At 40.3% G+C, this 21,692-nt stretch overlaps 2 protein-coding genes across 4 annotated transcripts in view; both read left to right on the forward strand.

Moving 5' to 3' along the window:
• Positions 1 to 533: 533 nt before the first annotated feature.
• Positions 534 to 5,349, forward strand: LOC120515291 (fucose-1-phosphate guanylyltransferase-like). Its single transcript, XM_039736158.1, has 2 exons — positions 534 to 667; positions 3,749 to 5,349. Exons 1-2 carry the CDS (start codon positions 634 to 636, stop codon positions 5,212 to 5,214), a joined length of 1,500 nt encoding a protein of 499 aa, XP_039592092.1. The 5' UTR covers positions 534 to 633; the 3' UTR covers positions 5,215 to 5,349.
• A 5,643-nt stretch (positions 5,350 to 10,992) lies between these two features.
• The window catches only part of tnni3k (TNNI3 interacting kinase), a 118,736-nt gene continuing 108,036 nt past the window's right edge, over positions 10,993 to 21,692 (forward strand). For all 3 annotated transcript variants that reach the window (XM_039736150.1, XM_039736151.1, XM_039736152.1), the window contains exons 1-3: positions 10,993 to 11,130; positions 11,901 to 12,009; positions 14,984 to 15,069. In XM_039736150.1, the coding sequence (XP_039592084.1) occupies positions 11,091 to 11,130; positions 11,901 to 12,009; positions 14,984 to 15,069 (235 nt within the window). In that variant the 5' untranslated portion in view covers positions 10,993 to 11,090. The remainder of the gene's footprint in view (positions 11,131 to 11,900; positions 12,010 to 14,983; positions 15,070 to 21,692) is intronic.

A 21,692-nucleotide genomic window follows, 5' to 3' on the forward strand; every position in this document is an offset into this window, starting at 1 on the left:
CCTGGGGCAGTGGCAGCTGGCTTCTGTAATCCTCCACCCAGGAATACTTCCGATGGCCCGCTAGCGTGGCCTGGTAGCACTGCTGGGTGGGTTGGAAGTCTGACAAAGTAAGGCTCCGCAGTCTCTTCAGCACCCCCTGGTGGAATCCAACACAGCTGTGTCAAACTTCAACTCCCATGAAGCCCTTTGGGAATCCAAGGCACCACTGGAACCCCAGGGGGCTGCCATCTTGTGATCCATGGGAGATAATGTGATATGTCTGTTCTCTCCCCCGGTCTATCGGTGTCCCGAGTGGGCCGTCCATCATATCTTATACTAATTTCTGTATTGTACGGAACCTTATTCCCTCCACTTAAAAACTGTCATATTGTTTTTACAGAAACTGTTGCATTATTTTGCTCCCATATTGCTTGTTTATTTTCTGCATATGTTTGTCTTCTCGTTTGACTTCTCTTTGTCTTTCTCGTTTGACTTCTCGTGAGAGGTTTATATTTATTATATTTTCTTGAAAAGTAAAAAGATGTGTTCAAATTTGAAGATTTTTTTATTCCTCTAAGGATTTTTTTCTTTTAAGGCAATGGTGGATCCACATTGTGGAGCCTACATCACCTCAAAGAGACGTACCATGACCAAATGAATGAACATAAAGTTCTCCTAATACATGCAGGTAACTGATTGAATCTACAATATGTTCACAGAAACAATCTTACCTTCATCATTTAGTAATGCATTTAACATTTTGAAATATTTTCTATATTATTTATGTTGTCACACTAATGTCCTTCTTATTCAGCCATGTTTTCAGCTATTGGTAGCACAAGTGTGTATATTTTTGGTTTGAAATGTATTTTACTTCCATTAGCATGTTTACTTTTCTTTTTAATAATATCAGTAATACTGTTACACTAGTATTGCTGTAAACATAATTTTTGATGTATTATTTAGATTTAGTTTTATTCTACATTTTAATCATGGATGTTAGTCCTAACTTTATTATATTTTGAAGTGTTTTCTTAAGTTAGTTGTGAAGCAGTGGTACAGTGTGAACGATCCGAGAACCGGCCGTAAAGTTCCAGCAGGTTTGTTTCTTTGGTTAAGGCACTGTCCTCCAGATGTTTACACAATTGTGCTAAAGAAGTTAGCCGTTGAAATGAAAATCTTTAGACAAGAGTGATTAAATGCAAATTACCTGAAAAGTGTACAAATAGCTGTAAAATTCCAAACATTATTGAAACGGGGGTCTCTTTAGTTCCAGTCATTACTTAATCAGATGGTTCCAAATATGCACTCTTAATCCATTGTGACAGATAGGGGACGCCTCCAGACTCTGGATACAACCAACACAAATACAGTCACAGGTTCAAAACAAAGGATTTTATTATGCCACTACTTCACAAAGGTTTCTTGACAAGTTGTACACACACAATTTTCAACACATGATTCTTCCTTCTCTTCTCTCTCTGTTGACCTCCTTCAGCGAGTGTTTGCCTTTCTTCCTCTCTACTGTGACTCAGCTGGAGGGTATGGAGGAATATTTCGGACAAAATGAAATAAATAAATAAATGCGTAAATAAATAAAAGTACTGTGAAATGTGAGCATAAATAAATAAATGTGTCATGAAATAGAGAGCCTTAATAAATAAATATGTCATGAAATGAGAGCATAAATAAATAAATGTGTCACGAAATATGTTTTTCGTTGCTTATTTATTTATTTCATTTTATCCGTAACGTTCCTGCAAACCGTCATGAAATACGGCGAAATAAAACTGTCACTTTCACTCGTCAAAGTTGAGAGGGTGGGCTCTAACACGCCCTCTAGTTACTGATTGGTGAATCGATAGCACAAATTAATTAGAAAATGCTTACTACTGCCGATGAAATGGATTCTGCCGAATATATTACGTATTTCAGAGAGAATTGAAGATTTATCGGAAGAAATTACAATCTGCAATCTGTTGTACTTTTAAACTGCATAACAGAAGGTGTTCTATTGACTCAGCTGGAATGTCAAAGGATGGACGTCCAGACCAGGGAACTGCATCACCTGAACTGGAGTGTAATAGAGTCCGTTCCACTTGTTCTTCGATAATTTCAAAAAAGTTTCATCTATATCGGAGTCTAAAAGGGCCGCCAACATTGTAATTTCTTCCGATAAATCTTCAACTCTCTCTCTGAAATACGTAATATCTTCGGCAGAATCCATTTCATCGGCAGTAGTAAGCATTTTTCTAATTAATTCTTGTGCTATCGATTCACCAATCAGTAAATAGAGGGCGTGTTAGAGCCCACCCTCTCAACTTTGACGAGTGAAAGTGACAGTTTTATTTCAAGCCGTATTTCATGACGGTTTGCAGGAACGTTACGGACAAAATGAAATAAATAAATAAGCAACGAAAACATATTTCGTGACACATTTATTTATTTATGCTCTCATTTCATGACATATTTATTTATTAAGGCTCTTATTTCATGACACATTTATTTATTTATGCTCACATTTCACAGTACTTTTATTTATTTACGCATTTATTTATTTATTTCATTTTGTCCGAAATATTCCTCCATAGGAGGGCGGGCGGCCTCCGTTTATGTCAGATCCAGGAGTACTTCCAGTGCAAGGGCATAGCCAGATAGAAGCACTTCCTGGTCAAGAATTACTCCCAAAAAGCAGGGATCGTGAATATCCACAGCACCCCTTGGTTGCAGCCATGGGACCCAGCAGAGCTGACTTAGAACATTACAACTGCCATCATGGCCTGCAGGTGTCCACATAGTTACTGAGGTCCTGGGATTCTGCCATCTAGTGGATGGAGGATAATAATAATAATCAAAAATAAGAGCCTTCTCCCATTTCTCCTTTGTCTTGTCCTCCCGTTTGGTGTATGGGTTCCATATCCATCCTGACTGGGATACCAAGTAGTCCTGCCTGGCACTTGCACCATCCAACTTTTTTAAAATCTGCTCAATCTGACTTTAAAGTCATGATGGATTGGAGTTCATTCAGGGTGCAAGGCAAGAGTCGGCTCTGGGCACAGCTGCAGCTCAGGACAGGGCACGTTCAAGCACAGCAGGATAATTTTAGATGTTCAGGTGACCAGATGTTGGAGGAAAATCAAAGTACGAGGAAAATCAAAGTACTGCAAGACACAAGAAAGGCACATGCAGACAGTGGCTGGCCAAGAATCGCGCCTAAACTCCTCTAGCGATTAAATGTGCCACTGTGCAGCCCAGAAACCATTCACTGGGCAGTAAGTTTACCAGAACTTTGGAAAAAGTTTCTTGAGTTTAAATTAAAGGAATCAATTTGAAACAATATTTTTTGTGTTTATTTATTTTGAGCATGCACAGGCGATACTGTACATTATTCTGAATAAGCGCCTCTTCTGGAAGGCAGTATACAATCTTTACAACCGGTTTTGTAATTCAGTTAAGATATGCAAATTTCAAGAACAAAATTATAACAAGCAAATTGACCTAATGTAATATTTCTCAGAAAGTTCTCCTAAAGACTTGAGAACATGAAGACATTGTCCAGTTAAATAAGCAGGAAGATGAAATCCTAGGAGAGTTGGACAGGACTAGAGAACCGGATATTCTGTGTGGTAGTTGTGCATGAAAACTACATTACAGTTGTATCTTGAAGTGAGTTTTATGCTACATTACTTTATCTTGCATTGTTATTTTATAGCCAAACTCAAGTTAATGTAGTTATTTAATTTATTTATCTTCATTTCTTCTAATGTAGGTGGATACAGTCAGAGATTGCCAAGTGCAAGTGCAATGGGGAAAATCTTCACAGCTTTGCCTCTCGGAAGTACTGTGTACCAGATGTTAGATCTTAAGCTGGCCTTATACGTTGATTTTCCATTTCACATGAAGCCTGGATTTCTGGTAACGTGTGCAGATGATATTGAATTGTACAGTATTAGTGAAGGCGAGTCCCTGATTTTTGATAGACCTGGCTTTACTGCTTTGGCTCATCCTTCTTCTCTGTTGGTTGGGACCACTCATGGCGTTTTTGTTTTTGATGAATCTCAAGAAACGGGTTGCAAAGAACTGGAATATAGAAAGGCTCGTTGTTTTCTGCATAAACCAGCCATTGAGAAAATGTACTCAAGTGGTGCCGTGTGCACAAAGCGCAGTAATGCGTCAGGGTTATTTCAAGACCTCGATTTTTCAGGATCTAAAGTTTCTGAGTTTGTGTATACTGATAGCACTTACTACTTTGATCACGGGACAGCAACGCAGCTACTGGTGCTTTTTAAAGAAATCTCTCCCCTCGATTGTGAAATAGACGCCTATGGTGATTTCCTTCAAGCACTGGGACCTGGAGCAACACCAGACTATTTTACAAATATGAAGAATGTCACTAAGGAGGTGGCAAAGCTGGTGGATGTGAGAAAGAAGCTATTTGTTTTACTCAAAGGGACCCCTCTCACAGTAATTCTACTGAACAACTCCAAGTTCTGTCATATTGGTACTACCCAGGAGTACTTGTATCACTTAACAAGAGACCAGAAACTAAGGGCAGAGCTTGGCTTCCTTTCTGAAGCTTTTAGTATCTGTGCAGCACAGCCACCTTCCAGTTCCGCAGCTTGTATAATTCACAGCCTTGTGGCTCCTAGCTGTAGAGTAGCGCCGGGTTCAGTGATTGAATACTCCTGGTGTGAAGCAGGTGTTGCCATAAATGAGAACTGCATTATAAGTGGGTGTTGGCTAACCAGTGGTCTGCAGGTACCACCCAACACTTTTATGCATTCGTTATGTGTGAGAATAAATGGAGACCTGCAGTTTGTAACGGTAGTGTTTGGATCAGGAGACGATCTCAAGAAAAGCGTCGGCTCACCATTAGAAACTGAAAACCTGAAGTTTTTTGGAACAAGTTTGAAGAGGTGCGCTGAACTCTGGGGCATTTCAGTCTCCAGTTTGGACTTCTCAGGCGATCAATCCGATCTTAGTTTGTGGAATTTACGCATTTTTCCTTTGTGTTCTGACTTAATAAGCTCGGTGACGTTATCCCTGAAAATGCTCGAGCATTTGAGTGGCAAATCCAGTGGCCACTTTGTAAAGGGAGTGCAAATGGTGTCGATGCAGGAAGCTCTTAGCTACAAAGACATAACAGAAATGTTAAAATTTAGACAACACCTTTACCAAGAAATTGATTCTAATAAACCAAAAGAAACAGTTGGCCTTAAAACAAAGGAATTCTAGTGAATGTTATCATCACTACACGTGTGGCGTATCTGTTGGGAGTCGGTTCTTTCATTCATATAAAGTGCTGTTTTTCTTGAACTGATTATTTACACTGGATTTTTCTTTGAAAGCTGAAATGTAAAATGAATGTTATCAGAAGTATTTTAATAAATCTTATAATAGTTAATATTTTATACAATATTTTAAATTAAAGGAATATTTTTGTTTAAAACTAAAGCTGTCTTGAAATCATCTCACTTATATATAAAACATCCATCCATTATCCAACCCGCTATGCAGATGTTCTACCAGGCGGTTGTGGCGAGTGCCCTCTTCTACTCGGTGGTGTGCTGGGGAGGCAGCATAAAGATGAAAGACGCCTCACACCAGTAAAGTTGGACAGTTTAACATCTGTGGCAGAGCGACGGGCGCTAAGCAAACTCCTGTCAATCATGAAGAATCCACTGCATCCACTGAACAGTGTCATCTCCAGGCAGAGGAGTAGCTTCAGTGACAGACTTTTGTCACTGTCCTGCTCCACTGACAGACTGAGGAGATTGTTCCTCCTCCACACTATACGACTCTTCAATTTCACCCGGGGAGTAAATGCTAACATTTAATTTTATTTTAATTTTTTCATTTTATTACTATTTAATTTAATATTGTTTCTTTGTATCAGTATACTGCTGCTGGATTATGTGAATTTCCCTTGGGATTAATAAAGTATCTATCTATCTATCTATCTATCCGACTCTTGCTGAGCTTTCTGCGCAGAAATGGCTTTCATTATTGTTTGATACCATCATAGATTTAGAAATGAAAACACATGATTTATATCATGCTTTGAGAGTGAGGTGTAGTAATAATCAATTGTCACTTTGGTGAGTTTACCAAAAGGCCAGATATTTGTTTTTTAATATAGAGACAAACACAGATCTGGGGTAAAAGAACAGAAGCTTTGAGTTTATTCTCGGTTACTTATGAACATGGCTGTAGTTTTCCATCCAGCCATTTACTGTATATTCTGGAAGTCACCGCGTATGCCGGCTGCGAGGATGTGCAAGACAGAATTCAACCTTGGACGGGGCGCCCGCTTCACACACATCCGAGTACACAACAGTCCAAAATAAAATGTATTTAGTTGGAGTTTCCAAATTTCCAGAGACCTTCATTAATGTTTTGAAGCCCAAGGCAAGGCTTTCCCATCAAATGCCATGCAATGTGTTAGCAGAAGCGCATAATGGCAGAGATGCACAATGTGAAACGGTGCACTTCCTTCAAGAAAATGAATTCACTGACCCCACTTTTGTATTGTTCATTGTGCTTTCTTGAAAATTAAGTAATGTTTATTAGTCTTTATTACAGAAATGGACAGAAGCATAAGCAACAGCAAGTCTGATCATTTATGTGAGCTACTGGCTGTTTTATGGAAAGTCTGAAATAATAAACTTTAATTAACAAGTTTGACTTCGCAGAGGCAGTCTTTAAGTAGAGGTTTGGAACTTGAAAGCGTCCAGCGTGTAACATTTCAAATGTGAATGATTTTGACTTGCAGATTACTGTATATACTCACGTATAAGTCAGGTCTTGGAACCTGAAAAATTGATCATAAAATCAGACCCCAACTTATACGCCCGTTCAAAAATACAACACTTAATTTTATATATTTTTTTCATCTTCCTGCTTCCTCCAATCTCAGATCAGTTTCTCAGACATATCGAATTTTGTTGCAGCAGCGCAGTTACCAATTTCTTTCACCACTTCAACAACTTTTAATTTACTTTAATTTAAAACCAGCTTCATATTTTCTTCTGATTGAACGCTCCATCATATATAAGGAATGCTCTTACGATTAAGGTGTATGAGAGTGTGAGATACAAAAAACACAAAACGGTGCAAACGTTGCGTCAGAATAGATTGGGTATTAGCGTGTGGTCACGCAGGCACAATGCTTAGAAAAAAAAGGCCGTGTGCTCCGTGGTTACTCTCTCAGGTGGGCATTGGCATATCATAATCTCTTGGAACAATCGACTTATACAACCAACATTATAAAATACCAGAAATTATACTGTAAAATCAAGCCCCGACTTATCTGCGGGAGAACTTATCTGCAACTATATACGGTAAATGTTCCTCATCAGTAAGCAAATGTTACAATCCTGACAAATGATTGTTTTGACAAACCAGATTTAGAAAGTGTGTTTTTATAAAAGCAGATTTAAAGTTTGAATAAATTAAGGTGTGTGCTGTAAGAATAAGATACGACTGAAATTTTTGTCTCCAGGAGGAAACTTGTCTTTTTACAGAAGCTCTCATAAGTAAGTAAGTAATAAATAAACATCGAGACACACATTGGAATGACTATAAAGGAAAAAAATTCAGGAAAAAGAAAACATCCAACTTGGCTGGCCCAGTCCCAGTGAGGCCTTATACAGACGTATTGCTGTTGGTATAATGGACCCCCAGTAGTTTTTCTTGACACACTTCTGCTGAATAATTTGTTGTCTGAAAGTCCTCAGTGTTGTTGTGTCAGAGGATGTGCAGCATTGCTCATAATGGCACTCAGTTTTCATTTAATTCTCTACTTCGCTACGACCTCCAGGGGGTCCAGTGTGTATTCTATAATTGAGTTTGCCCTTTTAATTTAATTAAAAACACAAACAGGTCATAAAAGGTTGGGCCATGTATGTAATCCCCATAATCCCAAGCGATATTGTTCAAGTCTTTTCAGACTGCAGCCCAAGATGACACTGAGGAGAGGTAGAATAGGAGCTGGTTATATGGCATCCTGGAGGGCATATATGACAAAAGTGACCTCAGAGGAGGTATGGGTGCCAGTCTTCAATTCAGCAGAGAGAGAAGAAGAAAACTCATTAAACAACAGTGCCAACCCCTGGTCTGGAGGAGGATTTCCAGTTCCAGAGCCCTTCAGCTGTCCTCAAAACACACAAGTGTGACAGTGCAAATGGTAAGGCAAACTGGGTATACCACGATGAGCACATCATTGTGTATAAACTTCACGCTGAAATCCCCCAGAGCCAATAAAATGCTCCCCATTTGTTGTTTCTCTTTGGGAACCTTCCATGCCATGTCTGAAATTCAAGCTCCGAACTGTGTACTATTTAAAGTATGAAAATATCAGGATTTCTAATTTTTATTCCATGTTAAACCACACTGTTGTTAATACATTAAAAAAAAATATATATATATAATATTTGTACACAAGAAAAATTAAATGATGCACAAAAACAATCTGTAACCCTTTGTTAAAGCTACCCCAAGTATAACATTTTCAGGCAGACAAAGAAATCTCACCTTTACTTTTATAGTACCTAACCACAGCAAATATAACATTGTGGCACTTCAGAACATTTGAATTCCTGGATGTGGTAGGCCGAGTCAAAAGGCTGAGAACCCCTGGTCTGGAGTAACCTCGAGAGCAAAAGTTAAAACAAAAACCACTTCTCAGTAAAGTCTGTTTATTCAGAATATTGTGTGTGAGGATGTGCAGTATGTTCTGCTTAAATATGTTATATAATTCAGTAAGGTGCTTTGTAAGCAAACACGTACTATATATAGACAACAAGCATTTAAGCATACATGCTCGTACTTTATATGTATACACAGAAGTATGTAATCATCCAAGTTATTCATCCATTTTCTCACCCTTCTCTGCGCTTACAGCTGTGCACCTTTCAAATGTTACAGCCTTCCATCCACAGACGACACAACGTGCTGTTACAGCTGCTCTCTTCTCATATGGTGCTTACCAGCTTCCTTATTTATGCAGGAGAAGAAGCACTCAAGTACTACCGTACAGTACTGTCTCTCCAGACAGAATAACATTTTAGGAATTGGGACCCCCTAGTGGACAAAATGTGCATTAAAAAACTAAATTACAACTGGTAAGTCAGATCTATTCCCTCATTCATCTTTCTCAAGCAAAGGGTCTTAAGTAGTGATGAGCGAGCACCAAAGTGTTCGGGTGTTCGGTCCGAACACATCGCGATGTTCGTGTGCTCTACCGAGCACCCGAGTATAATGTAAATTAATGGGAGACAACCAGGCACCCCCTGCTCTGAAGAGGGGAGGGTGCCTGGTCCATTGGAAAAGGTCAGAAAGTGACAGAAACACCACCCAAATGGACCAGGAACAGCATGGGGACGATGTCTGGATGCATCTTGGACTCCCAAGTCGCTGCTGGGAACCAGTTTGTCCAAGTTGTACGCCACTTTTACAGACTGACAAAAACACGCCCAAAACCCCCCAAAAAATCAATTTTACAGGAAAAATGACGCTCTAAAACATTATATGCCAGTGCCTGCAGGTGAGCTGACGCTCTAAAACATTGTCGGGCAACCGGTGCAGTTTTCTAGGGGGGTCGCGAAATCTTTCGTAAAATATTTAAAATTGCTAGTGTTTTTGAACTTTTAGTTGATTAAAAATATAATGTTTAAAAAAAAATTATGTTGGAAAAACAGATAACGGAACACTTACGGAAATGAAGTCTAAGAAACGCGAGAGACTTCAAATGATCGACAAGGAAATGCGCGTCTGTCTTTCGAAAATTGATCCTCGCATCAATCTCATATGTGCTGAAAAACAATCTCAACGTTCACATTAATTAAATTTAAGATTTATCCTTTGATTCCTTTATTAATAAAATGTCTTTCAAACTTGTAAAATTAACTGTTTTTATTGGCGATTGTCCATAGATTGTGTCGTCACGACTTTATTTATGGGCAGTCCCTCAGGTGCGCCGCGAAAGAAAATGTTTGGACTTAGTGCGCCGCAACTCGAAAAAGGTTGCCTTTCACTGCTCTAAACTATAATATGGGAGTGCCTGCAGGTGAGCTGACGCTCTAAAACATTATATGCGAGTGCATGCTGTTTAGCACCCGATGACGTGTTCCGGCCAGCCAATCACTGTAATGCCAGCACCTGACATGGCTACTGGCATTACAGTGAGGGCAGTACCAGCCCCTTGATTGGCTGTCTCCAACCCGCGAAACGTGCGGGGCAGAGACTCGAGCATGCAGCACGAGCACAGTTGGTGCTCGTTCGAGTAGCGCCATGCTCCGAGCGTAGCGATGCTCGAGCCGAACATATGTTCGACCGAGCATCCTCGCTCATCACTAGTCTTAAGCAGACAAAACCGTACCCAGGTGCAAGGCAGTAAACAAGGCCTTGACAGAACAGTATATTACACCGCATGGGCTATTCTAGTCACATTTTGAGTCGCCTTAACCAAACATGCATACATTTGAAATGGCTGGAAAAGCTAGAGTCATGCAATTTAAACAACTCAATAACATGTTGCCAACTGGCAACAGTCATTCGCTTCCATTGTCACGACTATCTGTAAACCTGGGCGATTATATCTCCACAGCTCTGCCATGTCTCTGGAAATTAATGCTACTAGCCACAAAAATAAATCTGTAAACCTTTATTATATGTCTGCATCTTAGGCACATGCTTATGATTGGCAACTCTTCAAAAAATGCCTTATATACATTATCAACATGGTTTTTTGTTATCTGTGTAATTCATATCAGTTAGGTGCTTTAGAAAATGTTAGGCTACAGATCTATCTATCTATCTATCTATCTATCTATCCATCCCAGCATGCACTTGAAGCTACTGACCCAGAAGCCTTTCTCCAATGCCAGCTGTCTCCCCTGTGTGCTCCTGTATTGGCATGCAGCTTGACCTGCTGTCATTGTTGTCTGGCATTCCTTCCACTGCCAGGCTATTTTTAGTTCACCACAGTGATCCCAAATTTATCAGCTGCGCTGACATTGTACTTCAGAAGTGACTCTTGTTGCTTATACCGTGCAGTTTCTACAGTCTGTTTACTGTTTTGCTGTACCTACTTGGTTTTGGAAGTAAACCAAATGGGGAATTACAAATCGAGACCAACCCAGACCTGCACAGGTAGATTGATTTTTTGTGTTTGAGTGACTTTATTAATTAGGTGTTGGCCAGTTTTCTTGAATGTTAATACGAGGGTCAGGTCTTAACTTGAAATTGAATACAAAGATATTGAAAATTCTGGAGAGCTGTGTGCATTTTGACCGACAAAAATAAGAACTAACTTGATCAGGGTGCTTTGACTTGTATAATGCAGATAAACTTGGAAGCCGATAAACATGATTTTTTATTTTCCTTTTGACACCATTATTTCTGAATTCAAATCTGAGAATTGTTTCCTTTGTAGGGTGGCATGGCTGTCACCTCGTGGCACTTGGGCCACAGCTCAATACTAGCCTGTGCTACACTTGATGTTCAGTTTATATCTCTTTTGTTTTTGCACCGCTCAGTTCAGTTCTCCCCAACAGTCCGGCTCTTTAATGTCTCCAAAGGTGCCGTGAGTGTACAGGTGGGGGTCTGAAACCCTCTCTGATAGAATGGCGTGGCTGTCTCAAAGCTTTTAATCATTGCGCCTGGGATGGTCTCCAGCTCCTCACAACCTAAGGGCGGGCAGGGATGGGGGGGGAGGACAATTAAAAAAAAAATAAAATGGATATTTCCTTTCTAATATCTGAAATTAAAAACACACTTGGTCATTACAATCAGGGAGAGCTCGGTGTTTACACTGGCAAGTCCTGTTTGTTTAATTCAATTGCACTCTTGTTTCTAGTCTTTGCTAACATTAACAGCTCAAACTTCCATTTAAGATGATTTTTGTCTTCACTTGTGAACAGATGAATGGAAGAAGAAGGTGACAGAGTCCTATTCAGTAATAATTGAAAGACTAGAGGATGACCTGCAAATCAAAGAGAGCGAGTTGATGGAGCTAAAGCATGTCTTTAGGTAGGAGGTTTTATTTTGTAGTGCATTGTGATCACATCACTCAGTCTCTGTTGTCTTAATAAGCCATTAGTTTGTTAATTCATGTCATTTTCTCAGTGTAGCACATTTTGTAAAGAGTTCCACAATGCGGGAGGGGATGCAGTTCCTTGCATGTACTTCTCATGGCGCTTGATAGGGTGCTTCCTGTGTGGGGTCTGCATGTTCTGTTTGTGAATGAGCCCAGGGACATCAAGACAAACAGTGGGAGTCAGGTGGTATTCTGTTTGGGGGGCAGGTATGGACAGACCATAACTTGGCAGTGGTTTCTGGGACGTGGCACTTTACATCACTAGCAAAGAAGAACTCTGAACGTGCGGAAGTGATTGAAGAGCACCAGCTGGGTATCGTTGAAGTGTCATCCACGCATAGCGTTGGCTCTGGAACCAGGCTTCCTGGTTGAATGTGTGTGTGTGTGTGTCATACTCACCTGATCCTGACAGAATGTAGTGTACTACAGCACATGAGGGTCTCCTCAATAATACTTGGAGCCACTGAGTGGAAAACTTTCATGTTGTTTGTGTGCATGTGTGTTTTGGGACTCCAGGTAGGTTCCCATTTATATAAAGAAATTGGGCACACATATGGAAGCCGTAGCACACTTCTGGGAGATACCTTAACCCTCTGCTAGCCTCTCTGTTCTACAAAAGCTCTCTCTTACCCTGTCAGCAGTGCTTTCTGTCCCTCCAGACATCAGACTGTCAATAGAAAGACAAAGACCCACCATTGATCGGTCCACTGGTTCATGGAGTCCAGTCAGATATTACTTCTTCTGACCATTTGGGCGCCCAATGTCCTTTTTATGAAGAGAGTAGACAAATATATCACAGCTTTGAAGGCCTGGCGTAGAAAGTAAATTGAAAATCTAAATCCCCTCCTAACTCTGCAGTCCTAATGGGGTACTTCATGAAAGGGGCTACCCATGAAGAGTTGAATCTAATCCAAATTGTGAATTGTTTTTTGGATTTTGGTATTACTCATGGGTCATCCATAACAAACAACTTATCCGAACATGTTGTTACTGATATGCATACCTGAGTACATAGGTTATGGGTCAGTGATTGACGTTGTAGATGTTTAATATGAATTGAGGTTGTGTGTTTTGGTTATTTATGTAAAAAGAGGTGCCAAGTAGTCAAATGATCCCCGTTTGGAGATTAAGTAACACAGATGGCAAGTCTTTTGGCTAGATGGGCCTGGCACAGCAAAAGAGTATTCTGGGAACATGTAGACCAGAGCTCTCAATCTCCATTCCTTCAGAGCTGCAGTGGCTGTCAGTTTTTGCTAATTCCATCTCCTGTTAGTGCTCTCACTGTGCCATGTCAGATATTTCTGATATCAAAGATTTTGTTTTTTTAGAACATTGACATAGAACCATTTTTTTAATCTATACTTGTACTTTATTAATACAATACAATACAACTTATTTTTGTATAGCCCAAAATCACACAAGAAGTGCCGCAATGGACTTTAACAGGCCCTGCCTCTTGACAGCCCCCCAGCCTTGACTCTCTAAGAAGACAAGAAAAACTCCCAAAAAAACCCTTGTAGGGAAAAATGGAAGAAACCTTGGGAAAGGCAGTTTAAAGAGAGACCCCTTACTAGGTAGGTTGGGCATGCAGTGGGTGTCAAAAAGAAGGGTATCAATACAATACAATACACAGAACACAATCAATTCTCAATACAGTATAAAAATAAAATAATTACAAGTATGGAGCAGTAATGTATTGTATTTTATTAAAATAGACTACGTTATTAACAAACTCACACACACGTGCAGATAGGACCCCATTAGCTGCTGGTTTCCTTCGCATCTCATTGTTACTTGGCTAATAGTCAAGGAAAAAGAAGCAATTGAAGGTTTTGAATCTTAAAAATGCGAGTTGAAAATTAAAGGAAGGTGCCCCCCCTACCATTAAACCCCCAGGTTTGAGTTTGAGCACCATCCGTCCATCCATTATCCAACCGGCTATATCCCAGCTCCAGGGTCACGGGGGTCTGCTGGAGCCAATCCCAGCCAACACAGGGTGCAAGGCAGGAAACAAACTCCGGGCAGGGCGCCAGCCCACTGCACACTGATTGCACAGTACCACTGATTGTAATAATACAAAAAGAACAAAACCTTAAAATAAATTTAGTGTGTATTCAACCACAAAAAATATGTATTCATTATGTAATTTTTAACATATACTGTACAAAAATATGGAAAAAAAATATGATCACAATTTTTAAATTTTTATAAAGAATCAGATCAATTTTCCTACGTTAGCCATTGCAGTTTTACCCAAAATCACACGAAGCAGACCTGCAATAATTTATCCAACATGGTTACACTGCCCCCAGAAATGGGTAATGTAAACAGGCTTACGTTTGTGTAGGTATCACACACATATTCATCTGTTGTTATTATAGTTGTTACCATGTGTTGTCATGGGTTAGCAAAGGCTAAGTTTCAGTTTCTTTAAGTTTCAAGAAAATGTTTTCATTATCCTGAGAAAACGATAATAAAAAAATAAAACAAAAAATGATGATATTGCAAATTTGCAATTCCTCAAAAAAATTATTTTCTCCAGATAATGGAATAATACAAAAAAAAATGATATTGCACGTTTCTGTCTCAGCTTGGGCAAAAAATAATGAAATCAAAAGGAAGAATATTTTCTTCAAACAGAAACTAATAGAAAGTAACATAAATTACAGAGGAATAACAGAAAGTGGAAAGATGATAAATTGAAAAATAGTAAAAACTTAAATGAAGAAAGTCTGAGTAGAATAGTAATGTGTAAGCCCGAAAAAAAAAAAAAACTATCAAAGGTGCTGACTCTGATTTTTATATTTGTTTCTATCCATCTTTCCATTTTCTGAATTTTTTTCCAGCCCCTTAGTGTGATGCTATTCCAGTACTCATACTTTATTTTTTTTCTTTTGTTCTTGTTAGCTCAGATGAAGCCTTTAGTAAAGTCAACCTTAATTATCGGACAGAAAATGGCCTTTCTCTTCTTCACCTCTGCTGCATTTGTGGGGGTAAGTGTTACCTGTCTCAGCTCATCTTGTTTGGGTGTACTTACCTGTGATAGGTTGGTGTATTGGAGTCACTAAAGGTATTTTGGGCAAATATTAAACTTTCTAAAAATGCAGAAGGAAGAATGTCAAGAATGTTTCTTGCTTTTCCTTTTTAAAGTAGTTACTACTGATAAACCCTCAGTTCACATCTCACAGAATTGTAATTCTCTGCTTACCATGTCCATGTGTGTTTCCACCCATATTCCGAACACACATGAAATGCCAAACCTGCCTTTATTTCAGCTCTGGGCCCATTGGGAAACTGCCTTGTGTTGCTTGCCCCAGTTAACTTAACCCCAGGCAGCCTAACCCCAAATCAAAGAGTAGATGTCTGGCCTGCGCCAGACCAAAAATGGTGCTATGGCTTTTAAAGTTTAAAAATGACATTTTAGGAGGAGAGGGAATGATCAATGTTTTATTTTCTGTGCTGAAGTTTGCTGTCATCAGCTATCTTACTTGGAGTCTAATGGTGCACACGGTCAGAGAAAGTGCTGTAAAATGTGCCGGCAGGACCGATGTCTCCTTTGCTGTTGTTGCAGAACGAGATTTTGTGTGGAGTGGTGACAAGATGGAGTAGAGATGTACCTAACTGGCTTGAACAGTTGTTGTTAATGATTCTCAGTACCTCCAGGTGCCTCACCAGCATCCCTGTCATCAAGATGAGCACCGTGTCCTGTTTTTGTTTGCTCCTTGTTTTACAACAAACCTTTCAAAAGACCCTTTAAGAGCCACATTTGTATTTTTCCTCTATTTGCTTCCTTTTTCTCTTCTCTCACCCCTTGTTGTAATTGTATCTCTACTTATGCTTGTCATTTGTCCACCAGCTACTTTTTGCACCAAGCTAGTTTAGTTGTGCCACTTTCTGCAATAACTTTTAAACTGATGATGCAGTTAATGCAGGACGGATGTGCATCCCATTAGCAACCACATTGGAGATTTCATCATCAGTAGAAATACATTTTTCTGTGTCACCTATTCACATCTTTTCTGTTTTTCTGTCTATGTGAAGAGCTATTGTGAAATTATCGGGTCAGTGTTTCCTAGCATTTCATTTCTTGCCATTAGCCTCTGAACTATTAAAGATGGCTGCACGGTGGCAGTGGTAGGCTGCTGCCTCACAGTAAGGAGACCTAGGCAGTCCAAAGATATGCAGGTTAGGTGCATTGATGATTCTAAATTGTCCCTAGTGTGTGCTTGGTGTGTGGGTATGTGTGTGTGTGAACTCTGTGGTGGCTAACCCCGGGTTTATTAAATGACTGCCCTGTATTGGCTGGGATTGGCTACAGCAGAAATCACCAACAGTATTAATAACATAGTATAAAGAGTAATATTTAAATTATAACAAAAAGATTAAAAGAACCAAAAGATAACTTGAGTCAGAAAAAAAAAAAATCCTGGCTGAAACAAAACACACAAAACCAAATTTCTGCTAATGCTAGGACACTAGAGCTGCTTCAGCTGTAGCCCTCCATAGTCCTCCTCAGGTCAGGTCATTGCTTTAACTGAGAAGGCTGATTCTGGTAGCAGTCCTCCCCTAGCAAAAGCAAGACAAAATCAGGAGTAAAGATTTGGGGGAGAAATAAAATACACACAAAAACCAAATAGGGCAATGATAACGACTTAAGGTAAAATGAAAAACACAAATGAAAACAATGACAGGAGTGAGGCATTGCTGTAGTCCTCACACAGATCTACTGGATACTTGTGCTTGGGTTGAACTCAACCATCACACCTGAAAGAAATTCTCCTGCATCTTTGGAAATGGGGAACTTGAATGGCTCAAGAATGGTTCAAGAAGTCAGTAGGAGAAGAGTCTGACTTACGTCAATTAATGACACCATCATTAAGATAAGTCATTAAGGTTAAAAAACGGTGGCAAGCCATACAATATCAGCAGTACAGGGTCCATTTGGGCAGATCTTTGCTGGTGGGGACTTAAGGCAGCAGCTGTAGCAGTGATCTGGAGAATGACATTCAAGTGGGCCCTGAAAAGGCTCTGAAAACAAACCATTTTGTTAAGATGTTGAAGGAGAGAAGTTGCCCATTCTGTTCTCAGCAGGGTGGGACATGTTGACCTTGGCTGTGAATTTGATAGAGAGGTGGGAGAATTGCTTTGAGGAACTCATGAGTCCAGTGGACATGATATCCCCAGAGAAAGCACTGCTGGAATAGAAAGAGAATCTGGGGTTGTCACAGTGGTCTCCACTCCCATTCATACATTTTGGAGAGGAGAATGGCTTTATTAGAAATGTTAAGGTTTGCAGCTTTCTGAAACCTTTCACCAAGAAAACAGCAGTGAATTTCTGCACAATCTCATCGGCACAGCTTTCTGTCTTAATTGTGCAGTGCTGTTCTGGCAGGACAAGTTAAGAAAGCAAACAAAGCCTGATAAATCAGCACACGCCTGTGGTCAACTGTTCGGTAAGATTTCTAATTCTTCAATTTCCTTGGAAATTTGTGTGAAGCATGGTTTTTTCCAAAAGGTCTAAGGTCAAGTCGCCTGCATATGGTACTCCACGGTTTGTGCCTTCTATGATTATTATGTCTGCTTTATATTTGTGTCAAGAACTTGAGTTAAACAACTGATGAAAATCAGCCAAATCGGGCCAAGAAGTGAGCAAAAAACCTGCGGAGCTTTGATGTGAATATTTACTGGGCTTAATCAAAGGTGCTGACTCTGATTTTTATATTTGTTTCTATCCTTCTTTCCATTTTCTGAATTTTTTTCCAGCCCCTTAGTGTGATGCTATTCCAGTACTCATACTTTATTTTTTTTCTTTTGTTCTTGTTAGCTCAGATGAAGCCTTTAGTAAAGTCAACCTTAATTATCGGACAGAAAATGGCCTTTCTCTTCTTCACCTCTGCTGCATTTGTGGGGGTAAGTGTTACCTGTCTCAGCTCATCTTGATTGGGTGTACTTACCTGTGATAGGTTGGTGTATTGGAGTCACTAAAGGTATTTTGGGCAAATATTAAACTTTCTAAAAATGCAGAAGGAAGAATGTCAAGAATGTTTCTTGCTTTTCATTTTTAAAGTAGTTACTACTGATAAACCCTCAGTTCACATCTCATAGATCTATCTATCTGTTTCAGTGAGTGTCTGGATATTCTCTGTATTTTCTTACCATGTCCATGTGTGTTTCCACCCATATTCCAAGGTCACACAGTGTAGGTGTTTTAACAGCCCTGAACTGATGTGGTGTGACCGTGTTTGTATGCGAGTGAGCCCTGCAAAGAATTCGGATGCTGCCATCTTGGAACGGTCCGATACTTCAGTGACTCAGGGTTGGGATAAGTGGGACAGGAAAAATTCTTTACTGGATTTCTGGATTTCTGGATTTCTATGAACTGACTGCCTTGTGTTGCTTGCCCCAGTTGACTTAACTCACACAATATGAGTTGACTTGGCATCATTGGTCAACTTCAGAATCTGATCTAGCTCTGAAGTTTAAGAAATCAATATTAGTCAAATTGTCAGATTTATATGGAAATTTAACAATTGGTATAACTTGAAATCCAGTTTATTCTCTTATTCTAATGAATATTTCTAATGTGAGAGGCTATGAAGGAAATGATCAATGTTTTATTTTATGTGCTGAAGTTTGCTGTTATCAGCTATCTGTACTTGGAGTCGAGTAATGGTGCACACGGTCAGAGAAAGTGCTGTGGACATGGCATACCCGGACAGGACCGATGTCTCCTTTTGCTGTTGTTGCAGAACGAGATCTTGTGTGGAGTGGTGACAACATGGAGTAGAGATGTATCTACTGTAACTGGCTTGAACAGTTGTTGTTAATGATTCTCAGTACCTCCAGGTGCCTCACCAGCATCCCTGTCGTCAAGATGAGCACTCGTGTCCTGTTTTTGTTTGCTCCTTGTTTTAACAACAAACCTTTCAAAAGGCCCTTTAAGAGCCACATTTGTATTTTTCCTCCATTTGCTTCCTTTTTTCTCTTCTCTCACCCCTTGTAATTTTATCTCTACTTATGCTTGTCATTTGTCCACCAGCTACTTTTTTTGCACCAAGCTAGTTTAGTTGTGCCACTTTCTGCAATAACTTTTACTTTGCAACTGATGATGCAGTTAATGCAGGACTGATGTGCATCCCATTAGCAGGTCTTCCACTAATTGGAGATTTCATCATCAGTAGAAATACATTTTTCTGTGTCACCTATTCACATCTTTTCTGTTTTTCTGTCTATGTGAAGAGCTATTGTGAAATTATCGGGTTAGTGTTTCCTAGCATTTCATTTCTTGCCATTAGCCTCTGAACTATTAAAGATGGGCGGCACGGTGGCGCAGTGGTAGCGCTGCTGCCTCACAGTAAGGAGACCTAGGTTTGCTTCTCGGGTCCTCCCTGGGTGGAGTTTGCATGTTCTCCCCGTGTCTGCATGGGTTTCCCTGAGTACTCTGGTTTCCTCCCACAGTCCAAAGATATGCAGGTTAGGTGCATTGATGATTCTAAATTGTCCCTAGTGTGTGCTTGGTGTGTGGTTATGTGTGTGTGTGCGCACTCTGCGGTGGGCTGGCGCCCTGCCCGGGGTTTGTTTCCTGCCTTGTGCTCTGTGTTGGCTGGGATTGGCTCCAGCAGACCCCCGTGACCCTGGGGTTAGGATAAAGCGGGTTGGATAATGGATGGATGTACTATTAAAGATGCGGTCATGTTTTCTGGATAAAACTTTCTAAGGACTGTATTTTGGAAATATCACCCTGTTATATAAAAAGAGCTGACCAAAGTAACTTTTCAGTAGTAAGCTTATAATTTGTCAAGTAAATTAATGAAGGAAAAAAATCAAGCATCAGTGAGCAGTTAGGCAGAATGGATTGTGTCCCAGAAATATGCTGGAATTCCACGAGGAAGCAACAAACACATGCAGTCAGAGAAGTACTGAGTTACATTATTTACCTTCATTTTCTGAAGGCTTTCAATAATTTCCCCATATAGGCTATAGATTATACTAAAAAAAGATGGGGGTCTTAGGCACAGTCTGTAGGTGGCTACAAAACTTGCTTAAACACCAAAAACAAAGGCTTATGGCGAGAGGTGATGTTGAAAGTGATGCCCCTCAGGTTTTAGTGCAGGGGATGCTGTACTTTCTAATAATCTGCATATACATTATCTCACAAAAGTGATTACACCCCTCACATTTTTGTAAATATTTGATTATATCTTTTAATGGGACAACACTAAAGATATTACACTTTGATACAATGTAAAGTAGTCAGTGTACAGCTTGTATAACAGTGTAAATTTACTGCCCCCTCAAAATAACTCAACACACAGCCATTAATGTCTAAACCGCTGGCAACAAAATTGAGTACACCCCTAAGTGAAAATGTCCAAATTGTGCCCAAAGTGTCAATATTTTGTGTGGCCACCATTATTTTCCAGCACTGCCTTAACTCTCTTGGGCATGGAGTTCACTAGAACTTCACAGGTTGCCCCTGGAATCCTCTTCTACTCCTCCATGATGAGCTGGTGGATGTTGGAGACCTTGCGCTCCTCCATCTTCCATTTGAGGATTCCCAACAGCTGCTCAATAGGGTTTAGGTATGGAGACATGTTTGGCCAGTCCAGCACCTTTACCCTCAGTTTCTTTAGCAAGGCAGTGGTCGTCTTGGAGGTGTGTTTGGGGTCGTTATCATGCTGGAATACTGCCCTGCGGCCCAGTTTCTGCTTCAGTATGTCACAGTACATGTTGGCATTCAAGGTTCCCTCAATAAACTGTAGCTCCCCAGTGCTGGCAGCACTCATGCAGCGCCAAACTATGACACTCCCACCACCATGCTTGACTGTAGGCAAAACACACTTGTCTTTGTACTCCCCACCTGGTTGCCGCCACACATGCTTGACACCAAATAAGTTTATCTTGGTCTCATCAGACCACAGGACATGGTTCCAGTAATCGATGCCCTTAGTCTGCTTGTCTTCAGCAAACTGTTTGCGGGCTTTCTTGTGCATCATCTTTAGAAGAGGCTTCCTTCTAGGACAACAGCCATGCAGATCAATTTAATGCAGTGTGAAGCGTATGGTCTAAGCACTGACAGGCTGACCCCCCAACCCCCCCTCCTTCAACCTCTGCAGCAATGCTGGCAGCTCTCATACGTGTATTTTCAAAAGACAACCTCTGAATATGACACTGAGCACGTGCACTCAACTTCTTTGGTCAACCATGGCGAGGCCTGTTTTGAGTGCAACCTGTCCAGTTAAACTGCTGTATGGTCTTGGCCACCGTGCTGCAGCTCAGTTTCAGGGTATTGGCAATCTTCTTATAGCCTAGGCCATTTTTATGTAGAGCAACAATTCTTGTTTTCAGATCCTCAGAGAGTTCTTTGCCATGAGGTGCCATGTTGATCTTCCAGTGACCAGTATGAGAGAGTGTGAGAGCAATAACACCAACTTTATCACACCTGAGATCTTGTGACACTAGCGAGTCACATGACACCGGGGAGGGAAAATGTCTAATTGGGCACAATTTGGGCATTTTTCACTTAGGGGTGTACTCACTTTTGTTGCCAGCGGTTTAGACATTAATGGCTGTGTGTTGAGTTATTTTGAGGGGACAGTAAATTTACACTGTTATA

This window comes from Polypterus senegalus, chromosome 14 (assembly GCF_016835505.1).
Source record: "Polypterus senegalus isolate Bchr_013 chromosome 14, ASM1683550v1, whole genome shotgun sequence".
Taxonomy (NCBI): Eukaryota; Metazoa; Chordata; class Cladistia; order Polypteriformes; family Polypteridae; genus Polypterus; species Polypterus senegalus.